General features: G+C 43.6%; 4 protein-coding genes and 1 long non-coding RNA gene across 7 annotated transcripts; 2 read left to right on the top strand and 3 right to left on the bottom strand.

Annotated features, from left to right (window-relative positions):
* The first annotated feature begins 206 nt into the window (after positions 1-206).
* Positions 207-3,460, top strand: LOC135680664 (uncharacterized). Its single transcript, XR_010515500.1, has 3 exons — positions 207-381; positions 1,588-1,733; positions 2,527-3,460. It is a non-coding gene; the product is annotated as an uncharacterized LOC135680664 (long non-coding RNA).
* LOC135680663 (oxygen-evolving enhancer protein 1, chloroplastic-like) lies at positions 3,106-4,367 on the bottom strand. The gene is made up of 2 exons (XM_065194743.1): positions 4,054-4,367; positions 3,106-3,981 (listed from the first exon to the last, which is right to left on the bottom strand). Exons 1-2 carry the CDS (start codon positions 4,297-4,299, stop codon positions 3,223-3,225), a joined length of 1,005 nt encoding a protein of 334 aa, XP_065050815.1. The 5' UTR covers positions 4,300-4,367; the 3' UTR covers positions 3,106-3,222.
* A 573-nt stretch (positions 4,368-4,940) lies between these two features.
* Positions 4,941-7,820, bottom strand: LOC135680662 (beta-1,2-xylosyltransferase XYXT1-like). Of its 2 annotated transcripts, none has more exons than XM_065194741.1 (6): positions 7,519-7,820; positions 7,351-7,428; positions 6,563-6,628; positions 6,417-6,497; positions 6,293-6,352; positions 4,941-6,224 (listed from the first exon to the last, which is right to left on the bottom strand). In XM_065194741.1, the coding sequence occupies exons 1-6, from the start codon at positions 7,775-7,777 to the stop codon at positions 5,068-5,070; spliced, it is 1,701 nt and encodes a 566-aa protein (XP_065050813.1). In that variant the 5' UTR covers positions 7,778-7,820; the 3' UTR covers positions 4,941-5,067. The 2 variants fall into 2 exon arrangements, with proteins under 2 accessions (XP_065050813.1, XP_065050814.1); XM_065194742.1 differs by having other exon boundaries at positions 4,941-6,221.
* A 1,341-nt stretch (positions 7,821-9,161) lies between these two features.
* Positions 9,162-13,541, top strand: LOC103993909 (uncharacterized). 2 transcript variants are annotated; one of them, XM_065194740.1, is made up of 4 exons: positions 9,162-9,655; positions 10,388-10,583; positions 12,470-12,499; positions 13,160-13,541. In XM_065194740.1, the coding sequence occupies exons 1-4, from the start codon at positions 9,552-9,554 to the stop codon at positions 13,262-13,264; spliced, it is 435 nt and encodes a 144-aa protein (XP_065050812.1). In that variant the 5' UTR covers positions 9,162-9,551; the 3' UTR covers positions 13,265-13,541. The 2 variants fall into 2 exon arrangements, with proteins under 2 accessions (XP_065050812.1, XP_009412423.2); XM_009414148.3 differs by having other exon boundaries at positions 9,189-9,655; positions 12,470-12,489; positions 13,234-13,541.
* A 714-nt stretch (positions 13,542-14,255) lies between these two features.
* Positions 14,256-16,892, bottom strand: LOC135680661 (uncharacterized). Its single transcript, XM_065194739.1, has 3 exons — positions 16,514-16,892; positions 16,335-16,377; positions 14,256-14,524 (listed from the first exon to the last, which is right to left on the bottom strand). The coding sequence occupies exons 1-3, from the start codon at positions 16,781-16,783 to the stop codon at positions 14,397-14,399; spliced, it is 441 nt and encodes a 146-aa protein (XP_065050811.1). The 5' UTR covers positions 16,784-16,892; the 3' UTR covers positions 14,256-14,396.
* Between the last annotated feature and the right edge of the window lie 553 nt (positions 16,893-17,445).

Genomic DNA, 17,445 nt, shown 5'->3' with positions numbered 1-17,445 from the left:
GGTGGGCCCGATTTTGCACTGTACCCGACTCGGTTCAAATCGATCCGGAAACAATTTGAGCGTCCCCGCCCGGACTTTGCAATAATAATAATTAAAATGCTATAAACCGTTGATTGTGACACGGTCGGTCATTGATAAACGGTGAGATCATAAAGAAGAAAGATGACACACGTAATGTTCATGCGAGGCGCGGAGTCTTTGAGACCATTTCAATTTCGGTGGGCGAAGAAGGGCCACAGACTCTGCTTTGATTCGGTCGCTATTAGGGTTCCATCAGGAGTATGAAAGAAGGGAATCTGAGGGTGGTCCTCGATTTCTAGGGTTTTGCGCGCGACCAGTGGGCGGTGGCCTTGCGATTGGTCGGGTTTCCCACGGATGATGGTATGCCTCTTAACCGAAAATTTCTGGATTAGCGAAAAGAAATCCCAACTCTAATGTGGTTTTCTTGAAAGTTCTCACTATGTTGGTGCCGTACTGTGGCCGTGTGTCGTGGTTTGGCTATCGAACTGCTCCTTCTCCTTTGTATTCTTTTCTCTTTTTGTGTTTTTGTGGAATCGATGAGAAAGGTATTTAGGATTTTTTGACAGATCTTCACATAAAACAGGATTACGGTGACTTGGATGTATGTCACAGTGACCTGTTAGCGACGTTGTTGTTCGTCTAGTTTTAGCTCTAGTTTCTGATGCAACTTTTGAAGGCAAGATGGGAAGTGTCAAACCCTAAGTGGCTTACCAACATGAGAAATACTCAAAATGTGCCAACAATTCTAAAAGCAGTGCCATGGCCTAGCAAGCAAGCATCAACCTTTACAATTCTCAACTTCAAAGTCATAATTACATTAAACCAACCGCTAAGAGGAAATGCAATATTGTTTCCATCATTTGTAAATATACTGAACTAGTTTGTTGTTTCTTCTACCTTGATGCTTGTTATGATCTTGTGGCTTTTAAATATTTAAACAATACATCTCAGCAACATCAACATTGCTAAGTAAGAAAAATCTGGAATAGAAATAGAAACATCATACAAATTACATAAATCAATGGATCACAGGAGAACAATATAAATATCCATATATGTGCATAAGCACATCATGCATCTTTCAGTGACTCAATAGGATCTAAGATGATGGCGACCAAAACAAGAGTTTGGACAATTATATCAAGTGAAATCGATTTATGTAGGATAAGTCCCAAATTCAATCTGTTACTTTTTCCTTTTATTTATTGTGAAGGATTCGATCATTATATATAGTAACCAAGATTGGATTCAGCATATAGTAACCACAGGAGAAGAGAATGAGGATGCTGAAAGTAATCTGATTTATAGGAGACTTCCACACTAGATTAAAATTGTGTTCTACAAGTTTAAATTCCCATGAGGAACATGAATAACTATGTTGAAGTTGAATGCTATACCACAGGAGAAGAGGACGAGGAGAATGTTGAAAGTATCTGATTTATAGGAGACTTCCGCACCAGATTTATATTGTGTTCTACAAGTTTAAATTCCCAATAGCGAGAAAATTAAATTTGATGGCTTGAAATTATCGAGACTGTTTCTTAGAACTAGTGCTTGTTGTGATAGGTCGTACGCCCCTCACTGCAAGTCAATTGATCAGGCAGTACCATAAATTCTATTTTTGAAGCTTTTGGAAGAAAGTGAGGCATTGACAGACCAAAACCAAGAAGCTGCATTTTATTTTATGAATCGGTTTGCAGATGAACTATGAGGTAAAAAATTTCTTGTTTACTATAATTTCAACTTTCAATAGAATTTTGAATTCTCAGTGGCAATTAAATGAAGTTTGTTTGCACAAAATTATCTACTATTTCCTACAACTAGAGCTGTTTGTTGTGAAGGCTTATATGGCCCTCACCGATAGAGGCAGCATCTTGAATGATGTTTCTGATGCTTTTGCAAGAAAGTAGAGCCTGCACTGATTAAAACTAAAAGCTGCAATATTTTGTGAATGTGTCTACATTTGAACTTGGTGGCAAAACTTTTGTTGTTTACTGTATTTTTGGGTCACATGTTACTTGTATGAGCAAGTGTTTTGCAATATATTACTTGTTCCAGCAACACAGTTCTGCTTGGACATTTATGGACCTATGTGTCGTTTCCTTCATCACATTGTCACACTTTGACGTAGACATTAAACAAGATCCAAAGCCGGTGGTCAAGTATTATTCATTCCAAGTTGATTTTGTAATGGGTTGAGTTGAGTTGCTGCAGGTAGGATTGGAAATTGAAGAGTAATTTTGAGAATTCAGAATCCCAATTGAATAAAGGATTACTTTTAACAATTTGCTGCAGCCTTAATCTATTTTATTTCCTTTTCTGTGTTTTACAGATCTCTTTAGCTTGCTTTATCCTGGACTATGTAATTTTCAATTTGCTGCTCATCATCATAGTCATTGGGAATTACCGCTGTGTTTTCCAGGCTATTTTAGAGAAATCTGTGCTGTGATGTAAAAATGGTTTGTTCACATGATTTCAAGTGACATATTCTTGTTTTACTTTCAGGCAGATCCACCGGATCGAACAAAGATGAGCAGCAACAGCAAGCCTCGGGTTTTGATCGACACGGTTCAGCGGCATGTCTTGGCTGACAAGCCTCGGGTGACAATATTAGCGAAAATGGTGGGCAGCAACAGCAGCCACCTGCCGCACCTTCACCTCAAAATCATGCCGATGATGATCCTCCATCCATCAGACACTCCAAGCAGTGAATGGTGCGTGTGCTTTGTCATCTGTAGATCGTTTGCTGATTCAAGGAGTAATCATCTGGCTAACATATAATTGACTCTTCGATTCAATAGTGGTTCTCTAGGTTGGTTATGAGTTTGGGAGCCGATAGAACTTGGGCCAAGTTTGGCTCTTAGGTTGTGTTCTACAGTAATTTCTACAGGTGTTGGTGTAGGGATGTGCTCACATCATTGTTCCTTCATGTTTCTACAGCACTGACAGTCTTTACTCGTGATTCTCCTCCATTTTTGTTTGTTTCACCATTTAGTTTTCAGCAGCATGATCACTTCCTGGAGCATTGCAAGAATGAAGGCACTTTTGAACACAAAAGCCATTGCCATTGGAGAGCCAATTAAGTGTTGCAATGCCATATGCATGTCCGCTCGGTTGTTCGGGAATGATACAGAGGCGAAAAAGCCAAGAAGAAGATGAAGACGAAGGGACAACGCCTTGGGGGGGAACGTACGATGACGACTACTGTTCCAGTTGAGCATACCAGATGCCTTGGATCTTCACATCCTTGGGAGTCTTGGCGCCCAGGTCGGTGTCCGATGGCTGCAGGCTCTCGAACACGCCGATCACCTCTCCGGTCTCGGGCTTGCTCTTGGTCACGCTCAGCGTGATAGACCCGGTGGACGACGAGGTGTTCTTGATGTTCTCCTTGCTCAGCTCCTCCTCGTCTCCCCTGCCTCCGGCCGGCAGAGCCACGGCGTTGTCGTACCCGGTGGAGCCTCCCCGGCCCTTGGGGTCCAGGAAGGAGGAGCCGCGGTAGCTGGGCACCAGGAACTTGCCGCTGAAGCTCTCGGGCTTGCCCGAGGCCACCAGCTGCTTGATGGTGAAGAGGAAGGGCACGCGCTCCCCCCCGGGGAGCTGGACGGTGACCGCGGCGTAGTCGATGCCGTCCTTCTCCTCGAACTTGATGGCGCCGTCGGGGGAGACCTCGAAGGGGCCCTCGATCTCGTCGAGGGTGTAGGTGAGGCGGGTCATCAGCTTCGTCCTCTGGAACTCGGCCGGGGCGTTCTTGCTCACCCCCTCGGCTTTGACGGTGAAGGAGGTGGGCTCCAGGCAGAACTTCTTGGCGTTGTACTTTCCGGGCTTGAAGGCGAAGGAGTCGACGCCGCCGTCGATGGTTGGGCACTGGTTGGCCGTGCCCGTGCCCTTCACCTCCATGTACGTCTTGCTCTGGATCTCGTCGTACGTCAGCCTCTTGGGCACTCCCTCTGCGCTCGCTCCCTTTCAAGAAGAACAAAAGGTTGGACAAGGAAGGGAAAAGGAAGCAGAAGGACAAGAAGAAGAAGCTTTTACCGCAACGACGAGGGCGGAGGTGGCCAACGCGAAACCGGCGAGCTTGGCAGCATCGGAGCACTTGTGGGCCAAATCACGGAGGTCCGACTGGAGGGAGCAGGTGAGCCTAGCGGTGGTCGGCTCGAACCCGAACGCCCTGGAGAGGTGAGAACCGGACCTCAACTGCTGCCCTCCGATGCTTCGGCTGGCGACGCCAACCTTGGATGGCTGCATGAGAGTGGCGGCCGCTTGAAGAGATGCTGCCATTCTTCTCTGCGTCCCTGCACTTGCCCTGTTCCGCTGCTACTTGTTCTGGTTGGTGGCTTAGCGTCCTCCTCCTTGGAAGGGAGGGGTGAAGGTATAACGAGGGTGGGCGGATAAGATGATCGGATAAGAAGCCGTCTCTGATTGGTCGCTTGATGCTCTGTGCTCGGTTTCCACATTCATACGTGGCAATGTGGCCTGCCACGGCTTTGATACCGCTCGCGTTCTGTGGTGCTGATTTGGTCGCAGTAACGGATGGGCCCTCCTTTAAGATTGTGTTTTTATTCGTTGATGATGGATATTTTCCTTTCTTTTGAATTCCTTGTTTTCTGATACCAGATTAATGATGACCTGGCCGGAGATCAGAGGGTTGGAGCACACGTTACCGAAATTATCCTATTACGAAAGAGGTAATTATCATCTTATGCTTTTTGTCTTTAGACTTTCAATCAATAAAAAATATATAAGTTTTGATATGTTAAATGAATTAGATGCCGTACTTCATATTTGAGATTAAAATATATTTTGGGAGAAATATAAATGATAAAGAGTATATCGTCCATGTGTTCATCACGTGGTATTCTCTCAAAATAAATTGTATTCGGCACGTGATCGATCAAAATATGTTTTGGGAGAAATATAAATGATAAAAGAGTATGTCGTACTTCATATTCACCGCTTGTAGCATAATATTCCTGAAAGTAATTGTTGGTACAGTTTGTCTACGCATCACCACACCCCAACGAATCACGAATCGAAGCCAATCTTCTTCTAACGCGGGAGGGACCGAATCGTTTCCTGCAGTACGCCCCTAAACCTTCTTACGTCCAGCTTTATGCTCTGCCTGTCGAGGAAGACGGCCCACAGAGCGTTCCAACCTTGCCTGTGTATCGACTGAGGGTCCGTGAACACCGGATGGTCTCTCGGATACTGCTTCACCAGCGAGCTCTCTTCCTGCCTCACCTCGTACTCCGAGTACCTGATGCCCATGGCCGCGGTGGGATCCCCGTAGTCATGGTTGCAGGCGTACCTCAGCCCGCCCCATGGGATTATCTGGATCAGCGTCGCGTTTGCCGGCAGGAAGATCATGTTGGTCAGCCCCGCCCCGTGAACCCCCACCATCACGTCGCAGGAGTTGACGACCGCCGCGAACCGCGACAAGTTCTTCGTCTGCTCCGGCCCGGCGACCACGACTCTGTAACCCGACCTTCGAGCCACCGACACGACCTCCCTTTTGTTGGTCAACGACCGCGACCCCTTGCGAAGCATGAGCAGAAGCCTCGGCTTGCTGCTGCCGCCCACCCTCACCGACTTCCTCCTCAAAGAGAAGCAGGACCTCAGGAGCTCTCTGAAGTCGGCCATGGAGTAGTTGTTTGGGGCTTTGGCAGGGTCGATGACGAGCTCGCTGTGACTCATCAGCCCAACGTGAGCGTTCCGAAAGCAACGCACCCGGTCGTCTCGGTCCATATCGACGACCTCGTAGTTCGACAGCCGCTTCAGTATGGCCTCGTACCGGTTGATCCAACGAGGATTGAAGTTGGTCACCAGGAACTGGACCTCGCCGTGGTATCGGCGAGACGTGATGAAGAGAGGGATGAGGACGTCGCTGAAGTCGTGGAAGAAGTTCTTCCCCGAGAATCCACCTGTGGAGAAGACGACGGCAGGGACGGCGTGACGAGCGGTGCAGTTCGGGGTCTCCGAGGCTTCCGAAGCAACCCTGATGGGCAGCTCCCTGATGAGTTCCATGACGGGCGCTTCCCACTTCCGAGCGTATGGCTTGATCCGCCATGTCGTCTCCTCCGACGAGGCATCGACGGACGTCTTCACCAAGAGAACGGAGGAGCCGAGCACCCTCACGTCACCATGCAGGGTGCAGGTGTCCGATCGGCGCTGAGAGAAGTCGCACCAAATCTTGCTGCTGAGAACTGCTGCGCTTCAGGGAAGAAGAAGAAGTCAGAATCTTGAGCACAGTGTGCAAGTGGGATTCCGGACTTACCAGCCGCAGAGTAACGTGTGGCTTCATCCTCAACTTTGGTGGCATTTGGTATTCGAATCACTGCAGCAATCGAAACAATGATTTCTCGGAAATTGCACTGTAGATTGACCAAGAAATCAATTACCTATTTCTGTCTCATTGTGATTTTGCTGAAGGGGGGGAGGAGGAGGAGGAGGATGAAGAGGTTGCACCATTTCTGCTGCGTCTGCGTGCGATTGGAGGTAAGACATCAAAATTGAAGGCCGAAGAAAAGGGAAAGAAAGGACTGACATGTTACTGATTTCTTCTCTTCCGGTTGTGATTCTAAAGCATTTGGCATGTCCATCATTTTATCATCTGCAAGTAAGACAGAGAGAACAAGTAATTGCAGCGATTTAGTGTGCTATGAAGAGTATAGGATAAGATGTTGATTGCTACTCACACATAGCTCACTTCACAATATATTTCTTATTGAAATATTGATTTGCATGATCATTATTTTTGAAACGGAAATCAAAATCTCTTATGAACAGATTTAAAAATATATTAATTTTTATTTTTTTGATAAATTACTATTTTATAGGTAATTTGACCCCATACGCATTCATTACGGCTGCTGCTCTGCCGTCGTAATCTCCTCCCATTGCTCGAGCATCTTACTCAGCTGTTCATGAGTTGACCTTTCGACACTTTCGTTAATGTGTCCTCTTCATTTTGGTTTAACGGAAGCTTCAATAAGAAGATAAACCGATGAATGGATTGGGATGCAGTCACATTCCAGCAGAGGCCGAAATGGTCACGCCACCAGTGGGGCAGTCATATGCAACTCTCTCTCTCTCTCTCTCTCTCTCTCTCTCTCTCTCTTCGGAGGTGCAGCCAAAAGAAGGGTTGGCATATTACAACTAGTTTACTGTGATCGTATTTGTTTGGTTTCTACGTCTACCTCTGATTTCTAATCTCATATCTCAGCTCCATTATACTGTGCCACAGTTTGCTAAGGGAGAAAGAAAGAAGGATTTCTTGTTGCACTCGAGATTAACAAGAACCCTAAAATACTACAGCATAAACAGCTCGCTTACCATGTTCATCTGAACTGCTTGTCTTCTCTTCGACCACTTCGATTCGTATACTCGATCTCACGGAGACCTGCAAACTCACTACGAGCAGAGAGACGAGATGGCCGGCGGCCGTGAGAACTTCGATTCAGGCCGGCTGAAGAGGAGCGTATGTGCGTGCAGGAGACTTACGGAGGGAGGAAGGATCCAACCGCGGCTTCAGCACGACCAGAAACAAGAAGGGAAGCAGCAGGAACCCCAGCAGCGAAAGTTGCATAAGCTTCCGAGGTCGATGAACCAAGCAAGCCATGGTCTTCTTATCTTCTTCTCCGCCACCAGTACCTCTCCGAGGGCGATGGCGATATGGTGGAGAGGGAGGATGGTATAGCATTCGGCATGCGTATGTGTGGGTGGCGAACAAGAATATGTCTTCTTGGTCTTTCCATTCCATCCATGCCACCAAAGGGGATGTTGACGTTCCAATTGCCACCTCATTTGTCCCCCCACTGATGTAGAAGACGCTGCTTGTGTTGGTGGTCTGTCTCTGTAAACCTCTTCTTCCTTTTTAGCTTTGCTTTCCTTCTCCTTCGATGCCTCTCTTCGGCGACGCATAAATAATGGAGGAAAGTAGGAACGGTCCAGAAAGAAACCAACGTCAACCGAATCGAATTCCATTGCTACTTTCTTGTATCGTCAGGCTTTGATCCGAAAGGGCAAGTGTTGGATAGTGTGTGACCAGTTAACAGCAAGACGAAGATGAAATCACTGCATATCCTTATCCGGTTGTCATTGTTGGGTCACCTGAGAAGACGAATCATACCAGGAAGAGCGTTCCCCATAATTTCCTGGGACGGACGGACGGACGACCTCCAATTACTTCCGCAGCGGTGGTTCTGTGGCTGGTGAAAGCAGTTGGGTGATGACCTCCTGCTTGTGAGAGCTACCGAATGCATACGGATCGAGAGTACGACAATAAATGGTAAGGTCAGGGAAGCACAACAGGCAACCTGTAATGGCATCGGATGATGGTCACATTAGACCTGTCTCAGGTAATTCTCTGTCTTGAACAGTATTCTCATGATAGTATGTCGACAGTAAATGATCCATAATCTCATTCTCATGATATAATAATACTTATGATACAGTTGAGGGCGAAGAAGAAGCTGATCTTTCTTCAAGCAAATGATGATTCTCAAACTCATGGACTGTGTCTTCACTATCAGCTCAAATGCACTTGATAGAATTGGCTTTACTGTTCCAACGGCAATAGAGACAGAAAGAACAAAATGGTTTCAATACTGTTCAGAATCCCCACTCACCAACTCAAAGCTAACTCTCGTTGCTATTTAACATATCCATAGGAAATAATGCAACTCTAATACCTCTACAAGGCATTGTTACTAAAGGTAATGGATGAATGAAAGCGAAAGTTAAGGTTATCATGACCTAAGTCGATAAACTAATTTAACAATGAATTCTATTGATAGTAGTATACTCATCGGACATTTGTAAGTCAATCTCAATCTTGTCAACTTTCAATGTGAAATTAGTTGGGGGTATAACTAATAACTTCATTTGATTCAAATAATTGATCAAAATAGTTAAGCTGGAATTAATACTACCATCCGTCTTTTCGTATTTGTATTTATTTTCTTCACGATCAGTAGATATATCTCTGTCACACTTCTCCGAGTTCATTTTTATTCTAATTAAAGTTTTATTTTAGGTAATTAAGTTCCTTTGGACTCATCGTCGCTTCCTCGCTTCTTTCGATCCCCGTTTCAATATCTCTGTGTTCTCCAAATATCTCCATTTCGTCGATAGAAACTGCAACTCTAAGCTTCTGCTTAGTCTTTACCTAATCGGTGTGTCACGGCACAGAGCCCGCCCAGCGATCCGACAGAGTCGTCACTCACTCTCTCTCGGCTCGGCTACGATCTGCGGGAGAGGAAAAGAAAGAAATCTTAGGACGTATTTGTTGCTACAACCACCGTGAGTTCTCTCGTATACACCGTTAGATCTTGATCGAACGCATGGAGGGAGGCGAACGATGTCGTGGAGGATGGAAAGGGTGATTTAGTCGATTCGGACTTGTTTGGGCTTAATGATGGAAAGTCTCTCTCCTTTCCTCGCCACTACCAAACCCTAGTTTTTGTGGGACGTGTTTGGTGTTGATCTACTGTTGATAGTAATAGGAATAGGTGAAGGTGAATAGAGGAGCGGCAATGGTGTGGGAAGGAGATCGGGGAGCTTCGGGGGGTGCGGAGGGTGATCTGCCCATCTTTAACGCCGAAAACCTCCAGAGCAACATTAAGTCCATCTATTACAGGTGACCCTCTCGAATCCCTTCGCGGCCATGCTTGCTCCCGTGGATCCTCCGGGTCTTCGGAAGACCGAATGCTTGCTCCATTGCTGAAATGCAATGGAGTGTTGTTTTCGTCCTGATGCTTTGTATGAGCGCCAGATGTTTGTTCTTTTTCCCCTTAATTATTCGGCATTCTTTGTGCTTTCTTGCGCCGTAGTAGAAGTCAGCGACGTAGGCTGTGGTGTCAAAATTGGAGCTGTGTCCCGAACGGTGGTAGAAAATTCATGAATGTGATGGCAAACCTTTAGATCGGGTTTCTTGAGAAGTTGTGCATAATTAGTAGATACTATGCAGCTTCCAATTGTTTGTGAACGTAAAAAAGAAAAATTAATCAGCAAAACTTGTAGAAGAAGTAGATGTAAGGAGTGTCTTACTGTACTGATATGTTTTTATCATTAATATGTGGTGTTTGAACGACTAGAAACTTTTGAAGCAGACTGATGACTGAAAGCCTGGCTGTCTCAAGTGCAAATTCTACAAAATTATTCGTTTGGTTTCTTTTACTTTGGCCATGTTGTCTATTTGAACATATTGCCAATGCACATAAAACCTGCCAACGAGCGCCTTTGGCGATGGCAAAGGAGAAAATCTATTTTGTCCTGATGCAAGTCTAGATGCAGTTTGCTTTGTGCACCGTATTGTTCACCATGCAATAAGATAATTAGTGGACTGAGCTCTTTTACATTTCTTCTGCAGTCGAACCTTCTTGTCTATCATTGGTGGAGTGATTGCTGGAATATGGGGATTTACGGGCTTCACATGCTTCATCTTTTATTTCTTAGTGATGGCAGCTGCTTCTTTCAGTCTTGCAGCTCAAGCAAAATTTTCTGTCTGTACATACTTCGATTCTTGGAACAGGATTTTTCTTGATGGGATTTTTGGTGGCCTCATGGTATGCTTCTATAAAATGTCATTAGTCTTAGTGTTTCCTTCTTTTCTAATTTCTTGCTCTTAATAGCTATTAGAATATGTGAACCGTTTGTTGCCCCAAGCTAGGTATTTTGTTTCATTGTGAGTTTTAAAATTACATCCAAGTTTGAGTCTGACATCTTAATGGTAGACATGTCTTTTGCTCCAAAAGATCATCTATTGGGCCTCATGACATGAATGTATCCAGTTAGTAATATCTGAAGTACCATAGAGGTCAACAAGGTATATGGTGGCTTTTACTCTTGACTCAATATGTTAGTGGTGCCAATTCCATGTTACCTTTGAGTTTGGAAAATTAGGGACTTCAAGCTTTACAAATTAATGCCCATGTAAGAACTTAACTCCTGTTTGGCTGTGAATCTGTTTCTGGACCATGATGTACTAAAACAGCTCTTCTAAATTTATGAGAAAAAGGTCCTTAATACAATTTACCGTGATATACTTTTGTTGTTAACAAAAAAATCATTAACCACATATGTTTGCTCCACCAAGATTTATAATATATTGTGGTACACGCTACACATTACCAGTCATGAGATGCTGCTACAAGCTTTGTTTTGCTTAGTGTGTTTTTGAATTCATGTCATGGAAGGCAAAACTCTTTTCCCTTGTAAAATTTGTTTTCTGATGTTTGTATGATAAGAAAACCAACAACTCCGAAAAATGGTTTTCCAGAATTTCAGCAAAAGTTAGTGGTTACTTACTTCATTGTATGAAACGGCAGAAAGCAATAGATAAACAAAAGAGTGCAAAATTAGACATTAAAATGAAAGCTGAATATAAATTCTTAAAATTTGCTTGCAACATCGCATAATCATAGGATAACAATAAGCTGTTACTACAAAGTCTTAGTCATCCATCGTATATGATCCTTGTGGTGTCCTACCTGCCTTCACTAGAGGTTTCAACCAAGGGCCTACTATGCAAGTTGGAAAGCAATTATATTTTAATATGACTGATGTTGTAAATAAGCATTGATGTCTGGACTTGGTAAGGTGGTAATGCCCTACCATGAGCATAGCAAGCAAAGGCATCTTTCTTCCACTGGTGGGCACGGGATGAAGGGCAAGGGTGGGAGAGTTGAATACTAACTCTAGGTTGCCAGCATAGTGGAAGGATGGTGTCCATCGAAAAAGGGAATGGTAAAGTTGTAGTAGCAAGGAAGTGATGTCCCGATGCTTGTCATAATTGACAGGAAAAATAGAAATATACCAAGTCCATCTCTTGACATGTTACAAGTCTAAATCTCAAACATATGGCACCTATTTAGTTAGTCATGGTTGTCTTTCTTTTTCTTTGTCCTCCCAGCCTGACCTAGGATAGAGAAGACAGCTGACTCAAGAGTCATAAGGAGGTTTCAGTGACATCATCTGTAAATAAGCCTCAACTGTCATGACCTGGCCAGGCTAGCCCAAGTTGATGAGATTGCTCACCTGGTCGATAGTATAGACTAACTCTCAGTCTAACCTACGTTGATGAGATTGCTTGCCTGGTCGAGAGTTTAGACCAAGTCTCAGGCTAGCCTAAGTTGTTGAGATTGCTTGCCTAGCCGAAGTTTAGACTAAATTTCAGACTGGCCTAAGTTGATACTAGCGTAGTTGAAAGTTTAGACTAAGTCTCAGATTGCTGTTTTTCGATTTTGTTTAGCATGCAACCTTTTGTTGTCTAGGTAATGGTTCTGGTATTAGATTCTAAGAGTTTTCATGCTTCTAAATTGTTATTTGCACATGCTTTATTTTTCTCCCAATTTCAATTTGCTTGCCATGTCTTAATATCTGTTCTTTTTGTATTCTCCCTCTTCAGTATTGTGGTGTTTTACTAACATATATGTTCTAAATGTATTTGCAGTCTTTCGTGCTGTTCTGGACGTATCCTCTGGTCCGTAAAAAGTTTGTAGTAAACTGTTTCTAGTGCATTTAAAAATTGGCAATCTTTTCTGAAAATTTGGTGCCTGCTATTGCATATCTTACTGTCATTATCTTATTCTGGACATCATTTATGTGAACAAACAATAAACATGCGTGCTTCAGTTTTACGCCATATTTCCTTTTGTCATGTAACTCCATCTCTCTCTAGCATGCCACTGATGCACAAGACACCTGTTTTGATGATAAATCGATTATTCATGGGCACTTAGCATCATCACTTCTATTGATCTGGTGTCAACTGGCCTTGAAAATTCAAGATGTAAACTAATCAAAGGATAATATTTGAGTTTGAAGGGGAACAACATGTAGGTAATTGCACAAGCTTAACCTTCCAGAGTAAATACTTACTGCAGCTTTTTGGGTTTGCCATCATATATGGAGATGCAAATGAATCTCTTAGCCAAATCATGTATGTTGTGATTCTGAATTAGACAAACGTTTTGACGTTTGCTTTTTCAACCATGTGATAATATTCATTAGTCCAACCTGAAGTTTGCTTCCACCCTGTAATTTGTTTACGGAAACTTTTTGGCTCTTATCAAAAAATTATTTACCTGGACTACACATAACATTTTATCTTGTGTTTCTTGTTCTGCTACCAAATTACAAGCTTACTTGGAGATACCGACATATCATGTGCACTGCTGTCCTCGACTTTGTGAAGTTCAACCTTGACACATCCAGATTTGCTTATGACATCGTTCATATTTTTTGAAGAAGACGACATGCTGGTGACAACAAGACGGTGCTTTGGAGCATTCAAGGATGTGCCAAAGGCCGATTACTTGAAAGCTAGCTTCACCATTCTCATCTTCTTGCGGGGTGCAAACATTTGTATTAATTGTATTTGATACATATTTGGTTTTTTGGGTTACCTAATGCTCAATTTACGGACGACCAAAATCCTTGTTGCTCTGTATTTGGTGAATCAAATCATTGATTCTGCTGCCTGCCTGTTTAATTTAATGGACTTGGTTTTTGATTCTGCCTCATGCCATCTCTAAAGCACAGCCTTTAATTTTATATTTATATCGTGATTACTCCTGGAATAACACTGTTTAAATTCTTTTTGATACGCATGACAGTTTCGTCTGTTTTTGGTTTGGTGGATGCATATAATACAAGGCTCATGGAACCACAGCATGCCAAAATACAAGGCTCATGGAACCACAGCATGCCAAAATACAAGGCTCATGGAACCACAGCATGCCAAAAACCCTAACCAACATCTTGACAATGATGTGATTGGTGAAGACGATGAGGTGGACAACTCCTATAGTAGAAAGGAAACCAAGGCAGTATCGGTTTCAGCGGCGGAGGTGCAGGCAGTGTGTTGTTCAGTTTAGAGTAGTATCCGTCTTAGGGAGTCCCTAGTGGTGGAGGGTAATAACCTCACGTAGGCTGCTCTGAGGGAGGCCGGCGAGGGTAAGGTAGTTCACGACCGATATGGGTGACTGAAGGGCACACTCCGACAGAGAATGATAGGAGAAGCTCAACCCAAGACGGCACGAGAACAGCACCAACAAGAAAAGGCTAGAGATGATGTAGGAACGCATCGCGTCGAACACAGAAGAAAGGTCTGCATCCACCTACTCGGGAAGCATACCTCCCTTCAAATATGCACTCTAAGTTTGTTCAGGAGAGACAACAGAGTACAAGAAGAAAGGGCGGTCATGCCTCCACACACATCACAGAGAGAACAGAAGGAAGCAAAAAAGTTCTGTTCTTAGGTAACAACCAGCACGGAAAGATGATCAGGAATTCGTAACATGGAGGAGACAAATGGTGGGTGGATCACAAAAACAACATATCGAGGAACACCCATTCTGCACTAAGATGACCTCACATCAAGCGGAAATTTGATCCTCGATCTTGGGGGTGCTTTTTTCCATTTTCTTTTTGGATTCCAGGATATATTTCCAACCGCGCTTATTAACCCCACTTAACTTCACAGGAGCATCAGCAGCCGGTAAACCTGCAAATTTTGCTAATTGATGAAAACAGGTACATTCAAAGGATCAAGGATGCACATCATCTTAACTTCAAAATTCAAATGAGCACCAGACTAGATCATGGTGATGAGCCAATACCATTCATTCGATAGTGCCACTGTGAAACCACAGAAGGGATGCGACAGAATCGCAAGCCGTATTAACCACCAAAAGAGAAAAGGCTCAGTGAAATATACCATTTTGCAGAAAAATTATAGCAAACAAAGCTTCATCCCTACCTTCGGATATCTTAGAAGACGAAGTACCAAGTAAGTTTACGACTTTTAAGTTCTCACTTAAAGATAGAGATGCTATTACTATGAGTTTGCCATCTTGCAATTATAAAGATTTTACTTGGGATGAAGGTAGAACTTCAGAAATAATTAAAACCACAATTAGAATCACGTCATGATAGGCCCTTGCAGGAGGATTAAAAACCCTGACTCTTTAGGCGGCTCAAATATTATATTCTTCGTGAAATTCAACAAAAGAAACCTGACTCATTGGATTTCGGTAAACTTTTTCAAAAAAAAAAAAGAATAACAAGGCGAACTTTTATGCATTATAGTATGCAACTAAGGACACTGGTTATGAGTTATTAACTTTATGAAAGCATAGGCGAACAATGAAATGTGAAGCAATTAAAATTAGAAACCTTAGTGTAAACAATTCTAACACCTGTCCTACGGGATGCCAGACATCGACAGGAATCGTCCAATGGCTACGTCAATATCAAATGTAACTTGATGAACCCAAATGCATTTTCCGTCTTAACTCATTATTTTAAGAAACAAATACATATAAGTTAAAATCTTTGAGTTTGGGCTTTAACTATGGAAACTACAATTTTAGGAAGATTTTGGTGTAAGCGACGATGAGATTACAATAAAGCCAAAAATGGTCAAATCCGCTATCATATGTGATTCAATTAGTTCCTGCACGTAATCCGGTATGGCCTAACTAACAATACCTCCCGGTTTGAGGAAGACGAATATACGTTTCAAATCCAAACAAGATAGACTTCATAAGCTACTTAAATTTCTCACAGAAGCATCTTCGAATTAATCTAAGCAAAAAAAAGCAAGAGATTTTAGTCCAAAAATACAGATATTCTTTATGGCTTTCAGATGTAAGCCACATCTTGAAATGATAACTTTTAGAATCACTTACTGCCTGGGATGTCACTCCGAACTTATATCACAAAATAGGTACAATTTCATTTTTGTCCAAGAACAAATGAAAGAATTATGCCCAAGCGCTTCATCGATCTTCTTTAACATTTCCCAAAATCTTAATCTTACATAGAACATGCAATGAGGGGGAAAATTGCTAAATCCTACATTTCTAATTCTTCCTAAACCATTCAACCCTAAATTCTAAACTAGCCTACAAACCTCCTTAGTATCCAATGTCTTTGTACGTTTAAATCCTTAAGAACAATTATGATCATGGACCAAAAAATTACCAGTCACAAAGAAACAAAAGGTCCATAAATAGGTATGCTGTGGTGCTTGATGAACAAAGCAGGCTTTTTTCCTTATGTTCCTATTGTTATCTGCTGTTTTTGTATAGCTTGCTTTCCAGGACTGAAATCACAGGACGAGGTCAGTTGACGATTCTTCGCTCCCTACTCGGATGACAGATATAAAAATGGCATTTTTCGAGCGAAAATTGTAACAAGAACTTTTCACCAGAGGAAGAAGCACTATGATTCTCCAAGAATGTATGGAGAAAGAGAACATGGAATTAGAAGACGATGAAACAATTCGAGCAGCAAGAATAATACGAACTCACCGGCCTTGTACCTGATTCCCCACGCTTTGCCATGCCGCCCATCCTGTCAAGAATCAATCAAGAGAGAAGCAAAGGAACAAATAAGAAAACAACGATAACAACAACGAATGCAAGAGGAAAAGGGAAACGACAAAGGGGAGGAAGAGGGCGTCGAGTGGGGAAGACAGGAAGGAGACCACCTTGTATAAGTTGATTTTAGTGATCTCGTAGCAGACGTCCCTCCAGTGGGTCTTGGCCATCTTGTATCCGATTCCCCAGTTAGGCAGGAACTGCGCTACGTCGAAGAGGTTCTTCTTCTTCTTCTTCCGCTTCGGCCGCTTCTCGGCCTCCTCCGCGCCTGATGGGGGCAAAGAAGCTTCGCCGAGCGATCTTATGGCATCAAACGATCGGAGGAGGAATCCAACACCTCGGCTCACCGGTGCTCTGTGCTTCAACAGCGCCGCCGCCATTGGATCGACCGCCGCCGCCGCCTCTCTTCTTCCGCTCCACTCGCAAGGCGCAGAGCGATCGAGATAGGTAAGGCGAAGGAGGGAAGGATTTGGGTCACGATAGATGACCGGACTTGGCCCGATCCGGTCCGGATGGCCCAATTAATAGACGAATCGGTCTGGTTCGACTTGCTAAAGCTACCATTTGGGGCGGTCTGCTCTAAGTCGAGCCTTTTGCATGTATCGGTCCAAAGCCTAACCACATATAGCCTGCACACAATAAATGCCAACAAAAGCAAAAAGCGAAGGATGGGTAGGTGAGACCACGAGCCAGTGCTTCGGTCCTATGGGTCGGTGATAGCGAGAGGACTCCATGGCGGAGCCCGTTCTTGCTTTAGGGTTCAAGTTCCAATGGATCCAATCTCACTGCCATGGTTGGGGATGGTCCACCGTCTACCTCTTTCCTGTGCCCGCGTTCACGCTCTGTTCCGGTGAGGCATGCGCAGTGGCGTCCACCTATTTGTCCTCTCCTATTTGTATGCTTTAATGTTGCCCATGAACCCCTTCTACAGCTCCATCAATCTCACACACTCCTTTAGAGTCGCTGCCCATCACAGGATTGAGCAGAGGCAATCTCATGCCTATATATACTGCAAATGCACTGTCAATCCAGTAACCAGTTC

The sequence above is a fragment of the Musa acuminata genome, chromosome BXJ1-8, assembly GCF_036884655.1.
Source record: "Musa acuminata AAA Group cultivar baxijiao chromosome BXJ1-8, Cavendish_Baxijiao_AAA, whole genome shotgun sequence".
Lineage (NCBI taxonomy): Eukaryota > Viridiplantae > Streptophyta > Magnoliopsida > Zingiberales > Musaceae > Musa > Musa acuminata.
The sequence above is the reverse complement of the archived record's forward strand: the minus strand, read 5'-3'. Positions and strand labels throughout refer to the sequence as shown.

Excerpts from the sequence above, each read along its gene's own strand:
- LOC135680663 (XM_065194743.1), bottom strand. The coding sequence starts at position 4,299 with ATGGCAGCATCTCTTCAAGCGGCCGCCACTCTCATGCAGCCATCCAAG. Across the intron at positions 3,982-4,053 it reads CCTCCGCCCTCGTCGTTGCG|GGAGCGAGCGCAGAGGGAGT; the intron begins GTAAAAGCTTCT and ends TCTTCTTGAAAG.
- LOC135680662 (XM_065194741.1), bottom strand. The coding sequence starts at position 7,777 with ATGGAATGGAAAGACCAAGAAGACATATTCTTGTTCGCCACCCACACA. Across the intron at positions 7,429-7,518 it reads GTTGGATCCTTCCTCCCTCC|TGAGTTTGCAGGTCTCCGTG; the intron begins GTAAGTCTCCTG and ends CTCTGCTCGTAG. Across the intron at positions 6,498-6,562 it reads AGAGAAGAAATCAGTAACAT|ACGCAGCAGAAATGGTGCAA; the intron begins GTCAGTCCTTTC and ends AATCGCACGCAG.
- LOC103993909 (XM_065194740.1), top strand. The coding sequence starts at position 9,552 with ATGGTGTGGGAAGGAGATCGGGGAGCTTCGGGGGGTGCGGAGGGTGAT. Across the intron at positions 10,584-12,469 it reads GGATTTTTGGTGGCCTCATG|TCTTTCGTGCTGTTCTGGAC; the intron begins GTATGCTTCTAT and ends ATGTATTTGCAG. Across the intron at positions 12,500-13,159 it reads TGTTCTGGACGTATCCTCTG|CTTACTTGGAGATACCGACA; the intron begins GTCCGTAAAAAG and ends CCAAATTACAAG.
- LOC135680661 (XM_065194739.1), bottom strand. The coding sequence starts at position 16,783 with ATGGCGGCGGCGCTGTTGAAGCACAGAGCACCGGTGAGCCGAGGTGTT. Across the intron at positions 16,378-16,513 it reads CTAAAATCAACTTATACAAG|GATGGGCGGCATGGCAAAGC; the intron begins GTGGTCTCCTTC and ends GATTCTTGACAG. Across the intron at positions 14,525-16,334 it reads GGGAATCAGGTACAAGGCCG|GTTTACCGGCTGCTGATGCT; the intron begins GTGAGTTCGTAT and ends CAAAATTTGCAG.